The sequence below is a fragment of the Capra hircus genome, chromosome 4 (assembly GCF_001704415.2).
Source record: "Capra hircus breed San Clemente chromosome 4, ASM170441v1, whole genome shotgun sequence".
Taxonomy (NCBI): Eukaryota; Metazoa; Chordata; class Mammalia; order Artiodactyla; family Bovidae; genus Capra; species Capra hircus.
Genome location: NC_030811.1, coordinates 26,638,685 through 26,649,090, shown reverse-complemented (window position 1 = coordinate 26,649,090; position 10,406 = coordinate 26,638,685). Strand labels below are relative to the sequence as shown.

Genomic DNA, 10,406 nt, shown 5'->3' with positions numbered 1-10,406 from the left:
TGGTAGAGAGTGGCAGAGCAAGGACTTGAACTCAGTTCTCTGGCTCCAGAGTCTGTAATCTTAACCACCCTGCTGTGGAAGTGAGGATGAGCTTTCAAGCAGGAATGGGGTAGAATGGAGAGGACACTTTGCATACCCTTGGCATGCTCTTGTACTAAATTCCTTGGGCCTAGTTGTATAACAAGAAAACAAAACTCTCAGTCTCTGCAAGCCACACTGGAAATTATAGTTAGTCCCTCCTTTTGATTTTCAGCAAATACGCATAGATCTGCCTGTGTAGTCAGCCTGCCCAGGAAGTTAGAGTGGTAGATGACGGTCACAGCTGCCACTGCTACCACATTTCCTTTCGTTTGCCCAGACTCTGGACCCAGTGTATTTACTGAATAATATAACAGATCTTTTTGTGATTGTCACTATTATTTCCATATATGCCATAAAAAGGCATTTATTATTGTGATGTTGATTTTGAGGTTTACTGGAATGTTAGACTTATTAAGTACTTTATTAAAAGAGCAGGTAAGATAGACTCATAAACAGATAAAAGTTTGTGTGTTTGTATAACTCCTCCTTCTCATCCTGTCTGTACCCCCTTCTCACTTCTATGTCCCCATTTTCTCTTCCTGAGGCATTTTATACTCTTAACTTAGCCTCTTTTTAGTGATTAATCAAACTCAAGATTTTGTATTCAACTTCCATCAGCATATGGAAACAAACCATGGTGGTGTCCTTACAAAAATGTCCTTCAAATCACTTCATTGATAGTATAAAAATGTCAATACAAAATTTTGCTACTTATTGACACTTTTGAGTAATTTTCACAAAGTTACATATTTTCTTCCCTTTGTATCAGTCAGGACCTGTAAACCATGTGAGGTATTTCAGTGAATTTAATTCTGGAATTGGTTACACGGGTGTTGGAAGACTAGAAGAGCAAAAGCAGACACTGAGTTACTCCAGGTAACACGGGAAGCAGCTACCCCTGCTCCCCTTGGGCTGGGGGAACAGAATAGAAGAACCTAAGAGTTCAGAGGGGCCCCCACACAGCTGGTAATCTCACTTCCGAGTGGGATGTCACGCAGCTGGTGCTCAACCAACAGGCAGAGAGGGGCACAGCTGGAGTTGGGAGATGAGGCTATCCTTGGTCATTAGAGCAACTCGATTAGGAATGAAAACTGCAAGGCAGTCCCTTCTCTCCACTTCTTCCCATCTTAACCTGTTGTCTCTCCTTGGTAGAATCTAATATGAAGCTGGTAAATAAAGTTGGCTCGAGAGCATTTCAGTACAGGAATAGACTAGAGGGCTTGGAAGTTGGGAGAAGAGATGAGTGGCTAGCAGAGTACTATAGGAGAATTAATGAAACTGTAATTGCCTGGGTCTAGCTTTGCTAATTATAATGTGCAACCAATTACCCAGAAGCATTTATTATGATGGCTGCTATTCATAGAGACTTTAGTACCCAGGTCCTGCCTTCCATTAACTTATAATATTGGTTTCACAAAACCCTCCACTCACCCTGAAGTCATTATAAAGTTGTGTGTTAAAGCTTGTTTTTTCACATATGTATAAAAGCAGTATGTGGACTCTGGTTGTTACTAATGAATATTTACAAATTTTATCCATATTGGAATGAAAAATATTATGTGATTCCAGTCATAAATTAGGCAGTTAGCCTTACTCAAGGCAAGACAATTTCTAAACTTGAACTGTGCTGTTTTCTTGATCTGAGCATGAGAAAGGGAGTTGATTTTTCTAGTGATGGTTTGCTCTAGCATGTTGAATTTTTAAAGTTTCAAAATGATCAGTTTGGAAGGCTATATTGTGGTTATTTGGTTTTAAGGTTCATTTTTCAAAGTTATACATTCCTATGAGAAAAGTTCAAATAGAAGGATTTATAATAAAAAATCAATGGCCTTTTGCCACACTCTTTACCTGCACCTAGTCCCACTGTTCAGAGACAAGTTACTTTAACTGTTTCTGTTTATAGTTTTAACTATTTTGTTTATAGTATTATCAAACAGTATTACCTCCATAACTTTAGAAAATATACCTTTACTACTTTTTCTTGATTTATCAAGCTTGGGGCATTTTACCTCGCTGTACTTCCTTCCGTTCCGCTCTGTTTCTGAGTAGCATTGTGATACTGAGATCTCTGCTCTTGGTCTGATTTCCTCACTGTGTAAAGATAGGATGTTCCTCTCCCAGCCATTCCCCAACCTCTCTACTCTCTCCTACCTCCTTACCTCTCTCAGCCTGACCTTGCCTTTACATTGCCAGCGTTCATAACTTTTACATTCTACTTTGTGCTACATTTAATCTGCTGGATGTTCTAAGTATGGTTGGAGTCTGAGAATGGAAAGCAAGGAGCTGCATCATGACTGCGGCTTGCTCTTTTGTTTTGTAGACCTCAGTGATGTGAGGATTGTGTGTGTGTGTGTTTTCTTCTTCCTCTGCAAGTCCTATACCACCCTTGGGCTGTTTGAAAGAGAATATCCCTAGGAAGGTCAAATGGATTCCTTTTTTCTTAAGCTCCATTTATTACTCAGAATTAAACCACATGTTACCTTGTTTCTATTTTCACTTTGACTCTCTTGTTGCAGTTGTTTTAAAGTTTTTCCTGCTGTGGTAAAATTTTGATCCATTACCCTGTGTCCCTCAAGAATCAAATTGTTGTCTTTGGCTTTAGACTTTTTTGGGAAAGGCAGTTTTGTTGAGTAAAATGTCTATCCTAGTCGTGAAATTTAGATTCTGGACATGTCTATGAATTAAATTGAACCTCTCTGCTTTTCTGTCCCTGGTTTTGTCTGTGGACATGTCTTGCTCTGAGAACTCCCCCCAGGCTGTTCTTGTAGCTTTTCCTTTGATGTGATAATTCTATTGATGAGACTAAGGCTTTCTCTTACTTTTAGTTATACCTTGATTGGATTTCTCAGCCTGCTCTTCCAACTTTGGAGTGGTTTTTTTTTTTTTTTTTTTAATACTCTACACTTAATCTCATTATGTGTGGATTAGACTAAATTTAACTGCCCTTGGACATTTCATCCAAATTCCAGTAGCTCCTTACATACTGTTGACTACAACTAACAGGATGCTTCTGAACAGAAAAATCTGTTTTTCTGAGTTCTCTTCCATTATCTTTAGTCCCATGCCTACTGGTCCACAATGGCAAAAATAGGAAGTCCTCTGTCTGAACTTACTCTTCTCCAATCCCTTATGCACGTGTGCTCGGTCAGTAAGTCTGTCTGACTCTTTACAACCCCCTGGACTGTAGCCTCCCAGGCCCCTCTGTCCATGGGATTTCCCAGGCAAGATATTGGAGTGGGTTGCCATTTCTTCTCCAGGAGATCTTCCTGACCCAGGGATTGAACCCATGTGTTCTGCACAGGGAAGTTCCCCATTCCCTTATAGATTATATGTTAAAGAAGAGCCTTCAGATGAAGTATATGTTGTACCGCAGGTGATGATCTAGGCTAAGAAACAGGCTTTAATAAAATTGCTACCAAGTTGTGTTATTTTTGGGGGGAATGGTTTTTTTGAAAATGGAGTGTAACTGATCTGCTGAACATCACTGGTTCCAGGTGATAGACATGCCTTTTTATTTGGATATGATGTTTAGAATCACACTTACATGTTGTCTGTCCTTTCATTTTGCTTTTCATATCTATTCAGAGGCCTCACTGTCGGGTCCATTCTCTGTTTGGTGCATTCTCATGAAATTATGTTAGAGGTGTTGGTTCCCTATAATTTCCTTATGTTAATGTTTTGGAGTCTAGTATTTGAGTCGCTGAAGTTAATATAATAAAGTCTTTTTAGATGCTTGACTCAAAATCTTGTGCATGCAGTTAAGAAAGCCATGGGGCTTCCCTGGTGGCTCAGTGGTAAAGAATCTGCATGCAGTGCATGAGACTTGGGTTCATCCCTGGGTTGGGAAGATCCAGTGGAGGAGGGTGTGGCAACCCACTGTAGTACTCTTGCCTAGAGAATCCCACATGGACAGAGGAGCCAGGCAGGCTGCAGTCCATAGGGTCGTACAAAGTCAGAAATGACTGAAGCAACAAAGCAGCAGCAGCAGCAAGAAAGCCATAGCCTCAGAGATGGATGTATAGCTTAAAGATGAGGTAATTGAGGCCCAGTCCTCAAGACTAGTCAGGTAATGTGTCAAGAAGGATCGATTCATGAAGACATAGGAATTCTGGCATCATCATAATTAGTGTTGAGCTTTTATGTGTTCTTCACCATATCTGGAAAGTTTCCTTTAACCCCCTTCCTTTTGAGGAAAGGTACTACTTTTTTTTTCTTTATCATTAAAAAAAAAAAGGGGGTTGAAATTGAGGCTTAGAGGTTAAGTAACTTGTCCAGGAGTTCTGAATGTCTGGTAATAGCCTGTGCTATTTTTAAATTTTCATATTATCTAATGTTTTTATCTGTTAGAAGTTCCTATCATTTCTGCTCTCCAGAGAATCTGACTTTTTGAGGATGAAAGCTAAAATGCCTCACTAAAAATGGCTTAAGCGGGATGGGGTATGACAATTGGCTGCAGTATGTGTATGCCAGTCATATCTGGCGTTAGACAGTTTTGCTTACTAAATTATGAAACCATTTAAAGCATCCTTTACAAGTATCCCACTCTGGTTCAAAGAAGTCTGAAATGGTCTTGCCTTTGCTTTTTACAGAGTGCCAGCAGACAGGTTAATGAGGCTGAAGGATGGCGTGGGGAAAGACCTAGAAAGAGATGAGGCTCTGGGTAGGAGTGACAAGCCTGTGAAACAGACATCCCTATTGATTTATTCTGTAAACTGCTGTTCTGGAGAAAAAAACCTGAAATCCATTATGCCAAGTGCATAGCGTACAAATCCTTTTGAAAAGGATTTAGATGCCATCTAATCCCAAATCATTTAAAAACAATTTTGGAGTACCGAGAATTCTAAAATGCCCTGGGCAGTTTGTCTCAGACTAGAACAGTGAAATGAATGGAAAAATAGTATTTTCATGGTATCTTCCTTTCATATATTGTGTTTAATTGCATGACTTAAGTGGTGCATTAAATTGCATTTTTAGATATGTACGAATCTGGGGGTATCTCGAATCTTCAAAATTCTATCTAGTTTCTCACCATTAAGTATGATGTTAGCTGTAGATTATTTTTTTTTATCAAGTTGAGAAAGATCTCCTCTATTCATAGTTTGCATTTCTTCCTTTTTAAGACTAACATTCCATTGTTTGTGTGTCCACTTTTTTTTAAGGTTCAAATTCATTTTATTTTTTAATTAGTTTGGTAAATTTATTTTTAATTGGAGTTTTGTCCACATTTTGTTACCCATTCATCTATTGGTGGATAGTTAGTTGCTTCCACCTTTTGGCCATTGTGAATAATGCTGCTGTGAACATCAGTGTACAAAAAGCCCTTTCAGACCCTCCTTTCAGTTCTCCCAGCATATATCGTACCCAGAAGTGTGAAATTGCTGGATCATATGGTAATTCTTCTGAAAGTTTTTTGAGAAACTAATATGCATAGTTTGATATAAAAGGATGTTTACTTCACTGATGTTTATAGTAGCAAAAATATGGAAGCTGCCTTCCTATATATCGTGGCTTCCCAGGTGGCTCAGAGGGTAAAGAATCTCCCTGGGAGACCTGGATTTGATTCCTGGGTCAGGAAAATCCCCTGGAGAAGGGAATGGCAACCCACTCCAGTGTTCTTGCCTGGAGAATCCCATGGACAGAGGAGCCTGGCGGGTTAGTCCATGGTTCACAAAGAGCCAGATACAACTGGGTGATTAATGCTTTCACTTTCCTATATATCAGTAGGTGATTGATTGCATAATTATGGCACATCAATACAGTGAAGTATTCTTCAGCTATATAGAAAGGTCTATGTCTATTTTGACATGTCAAAATGTCCAGATATCTTGTCACAGAATAGTATATGTATTGTCAACCTATTTTTATTTTAAATCATACATATGTATGTATGCTTCAAAAGATTGTTTAAGGATAGTGTACCTCTCTGTATGTTAGGGCAGGGGGAAGAGAACAGAGTGTAAGTGCTGTCTGTAGGAGAGCATACCTTAGTCCTATTACTGTGTCATTTCAGGGTATATAAGAAACACAGTGTTATAAGCAGAAAAACCATTTTGAATAATCACAGTTTGGGAAAAAAATGTTTAGCTCCTATATGTGTTTAAAATACAAAGGAACTGTTAAGTATTTTACTTACCGTTTTTATGTGCATGGTGTCAAATGCAAGTCACCAGGACCTTTTAAATATCTTTTTTATCATTATGGATAATACCAAAGATATTTATTATTTTGTGACTTTAAATATAAAATTAGCACAGTGAATTTCCATCAGAATAGTTTCATGCCAGGAAAATGTTCTACCGTTTTTATGTCATATGGTAATGATGCTGCCCATTTCCTGTGACTTGGTGTGGTGAGGTATATAGTAAAATGAAAGGCTTGTCGAAGTTCCTCTTCCCTTGAGGAAAGTACTTCTTAGTTTAAGTATTAACCTGTATTACACACTAAATCCTGTTCTTTTCCTTTCCTTCCAATAGTGGATCTTCATGGAGGAACACGGAGTGACCCAAACTGAACACATGGCTACCATAGAAGCGCATGCAGTGGCCCAGCAAGTTCAGCAGGTCCATGTGGCCACCTACACCGAGCACAGCATGTTGAGTGCCGATGAAGACTCACCTTCTTCTCCTGAGGACACCTCGTATGACGATTCAGACATACTTAACTCCACAGCGGCTGATGAGGTAACAGCCCATCTGGCTGCTGCAGGTAATGTTTGGATTGGAATCTCTTCATTTTTGGCTTAACTCTGGTATTGTGCTTATCTAAAAGAGCCAAGGATACAGGCATTCAGATATCTTCATATCGTATCTTCATGATTTTTTTAAAGCCTTGCATTTTCAACTTGTACTTGTATTACACTGAGATTTAGGTTCTAGACTCATATACTGTTAGTGACATGAACTTTGGTTTTGCTTTTTCATCCATTCCAGTACTCTTTACTTTTAACTCAACAGCTCAGTCATATTCAACTCTTTGTGACCCCTTGGACTGTAGCCCACCAGGCTACTCTGTCAGTGGGATTTCCCAGGCGAGAATACTGGAGTGGGTTTTCATTTCCTTCTCCAGGGGATCTTCCCCATCCAGGGATCCAACCCAGGTCTCTTGCATTGGAGGCAGATTCTTTACCATCTTAGTCACCAAGGAAGCCCTACTTTTAACTCATTTAGTCCATTTACATTAAATGTAATCACTGATATATTTGGGTTTAAATTTATCATGTTTACTACATGCTTTCTCATTGTTCTTCTTGTCCTGTTTACTTTCCTTTCAGTTTTTTTTGGAGTAATTGAAAGGTGTTTTTGTTTTTTATTTTTTCATTTTTTTCTTGTTAGTTTAGAAATTATATATACTTGTGCTATTATTTTTGTTTCACACATACTTAATATTAATTTTCCTTCTTATATCCAGCTTGCTTTATGTTGGTTTTTCTCTTTATGTTCTGGTTCTGTTTGGATGAATGCTGGATGTGTGTGTGTTTAGAAAACTATTTTTAGAATAATTTGGGATCTAGAATAATATTATTGTCATCTAGAGAGGATTTTTGTTTGCTTCTACCAGTGCCTGGGCACTAGCAATCCTGGATGATCTTAATCCAGTTTAAGGTTTTGAGATTTTCTGGGCCCCTAAACGACTTAAAGCTGGGTGATATTTTGTATTGTTCTCTTTACTGTTTACACTGTACATTTAGCACTATGTGGAAAGCTCCCATATAGACCATGTCTGGATGGATCTAATACTGTATGAGGAACACTGATTTTGAAGATACTTAGGAAAAGCTGGACAGGAAATCAGTGATTAGAAATAGCCAAAGTACTACATTTTTTAAAAAAAGTATATGCTGTATTTAAGTGAAAGAAGACAGCTACAATGAAAATAAACTTTTGCTGTCTGTTGTTATCCACTGTATTTTTCTGAAATAGTGAATTTAAAAATAAGATTTAGTGGCAAAATGCATAAAAAATATTTGTGAAATATATTTTGAAATTTTTATACTTCCCAGAAGAGGGCATCCTAACATAATGAATCCAAGTCAACTTCTTTCCTAGGAAGGAAGGTGTTTTTGAGACATAGTTTTGCTATAATATAGTACTGCATTGAACTTTAATCTAACCCTCTTATGTGGCAGATGTGGAAACTGAAGCCCAACTGATAAAAATGATTTAATCATTCAACAGTTATTGAGAAATTATTATATACTTTATATTAGTATATAGAGACACTATAAACAAGACTGTCAAGAACTTGCTCCTAAAGGACCTTACAGACCAATGATAGGAAGAGGGTACATATAACTAAGTTAAATAATTTCAGAAGTACTGAGTTCTCTGAGGAATATAATGAACTTTACTTTAAATGGGTGTTCTTCCCTGGTGGCTCAGAGGTTAAAGCATCTGCCTGCAATGCGGCAGACCTGGGTTCGATCCCTGGGTTGGGAAGTTCCCCTGGAGAAGGAAATGGCAAACCCACTCCAGTATTCTTGCCTGGAGAATCCCAAGGACGGAGGAGCCTGGTGGGCTTCAGTTCACGGAGCAAAGAGTCGGACATGACTGAGTGACTTCACTTTCACTTTACTTTAAATGGAGAGGGAAGGGTAGCTGGTTACCCTCTTTTTCTATTCCTGTTTCCTTCTCTCCCTCTGCTGAAGTAACCACTATTCTGAATTTGATTGTCTCTTGAATTTCTTTCATATTTTTTTGTGTGTATCAGTAAACAGTATTTAACATTGTTATTGCATGTTTTTGGCTTCCCTTGTGGCTCAGCTGGTAAAGAATCGCCTGCAATGTGGGAGACCTGGGTTCAATCCCTGGGTCAGGAAGATTCCCCTGGAGAAGGGATACCCACTCCAGAATTATGGCTTGGAGAATTCCATGGACTGTATGGTCCATGGGGTCACAGAGAGTCAGACAGAGTGACCTTCACTTTCACTTGGATGTTTTAAATTATATATAAATGGTATCACTCTGGTATTGTTTGTCTAAAAGTGTTTATTTCATTCAATATTATTTTTCTGAGATTTATTTATGTTGATAATATGGCTAGATAATTTTCATTTTAACTGTTATTTAGTATCCATTTATTTTCTGAATGTGTCATATATTGGGAGAACACGTAGGTTGTCTATAATCTTTTACTATTTACAGTTGCTACAAATAAAAATTATTTTATATATTTTCTTATATATATTGTGAGAGCTCTTGGCTTTGGTTTTCAAACTTCTTTTGACAGTGTGCCACAGTAATACATTGTGCTCTAGAATAAATATGCACATATAATTGAAACAACAATTTTTCACGAAGTGATACTTAACTTCTGCAGGTAACACACTCTTTGATATGTTCTGATATCTTTCACTTTATTCCATGTTATTAAAACAAACAAAAAACTACTCATAGTTTGAAAAATGCTGCTTGAGGGTATACTCAGGAGGGCAAAGATAGGCGCATTTTCAACTTCACTGGGTATCCCAGATGTCTTTCCAAATACTTTTATTTGTTTGCATTCCCACCAGCAGTGTACTCAAGTGCCTGTTGCTTCTCATCCTCGCCACATTTGGTATTGTCAATTGTTTTTATTTTTGCCAGTCTGATGGGTATGAAATAGTATCTCAGTGTTGGTTTAATTTGCTTGTTTGAGCAAGAGGTTCCAGCCAGTGCAGGAAAATAAGATAGAGTATTATCTCAGAACTTTATTGACTATTCTTATTTTGCATATTTTCCTTTGTCCATTTTCCAATTTTTTTTTAGCACTAATCTTTTCTTGGTGAATATTTATTGTAATTATCTTCTTCTCTTAGTTGTCTACTCCCTGCCCAATTTTTTGTTATTTCTTTTTGTTCATAGCGGTTTGGATTTATATCATTGTGCAGTTACTGGTGTTTTATCCTTTTGGAGTTTTGTTTAAGCAGTTCTTCTTAACCCTGTGTTAGTAAATACTTTCCAGTAGTTTATTGTAGAAGTTACATAGTTTGTTGTTATTTTATTGATGTTTTTGTTTAACATTTAAGCCTTTAAGCTACCTGGAATTTATTTTCTTGTATAGTATGATGTATCGATCTACTTTCATTATTTTTGCATGCAGACAGTCAGTTGCTCCGACACCAGATCTTTAATCATCCATCCTTTTCCCACCTCTGTCTTTTGACACAGCAGGGTGTTTGTGAACTCTCGAGTAAGTTATGTTGATTTATTTGTCTATCTTTTCAGTCAGTTCTACACTGTCATAAGGGATTGTAGCCTTATAGTAACTATTGGTACTTGGTAGGATGAGTGCCCCTGCCTCCTTCTTAAAATCTTCAGAAATTGTTTTGGCTGTTTTTAGCCCTTTGC

At 37.8% G+C, this 10,406-nt stretch overlaps 1 protein-coding gene across 7 annotated transcripts in view; it reads left to right on the top strand.

Annotated features, from left to right (window-relative positions):
• The window catches only part of NRF1 (nuclear respiratory factor 1), a 127,293-nt gene that overhangs the window by 37,340 nt on the left and 79,547 nt on the right, over positions 1-10,406 (top strand). For all 7 annotated transcript variants that reach the window (XM_018046932.1, XM_018046930.1, XM_018046931.1 and 4 more), the window contains one exon: positions 6,555-6,786. In XM_018046932.1, coding sequence (XP_017902421.1) covers positions 6,564-6,786 — 223 coding nt within the window. In that variant the 5' untranslated portion in view covers positions 6,555-6,563. The remainder of the gene's footprint in view (positions 1-6,554; positions 6,787-10,406) is intronic.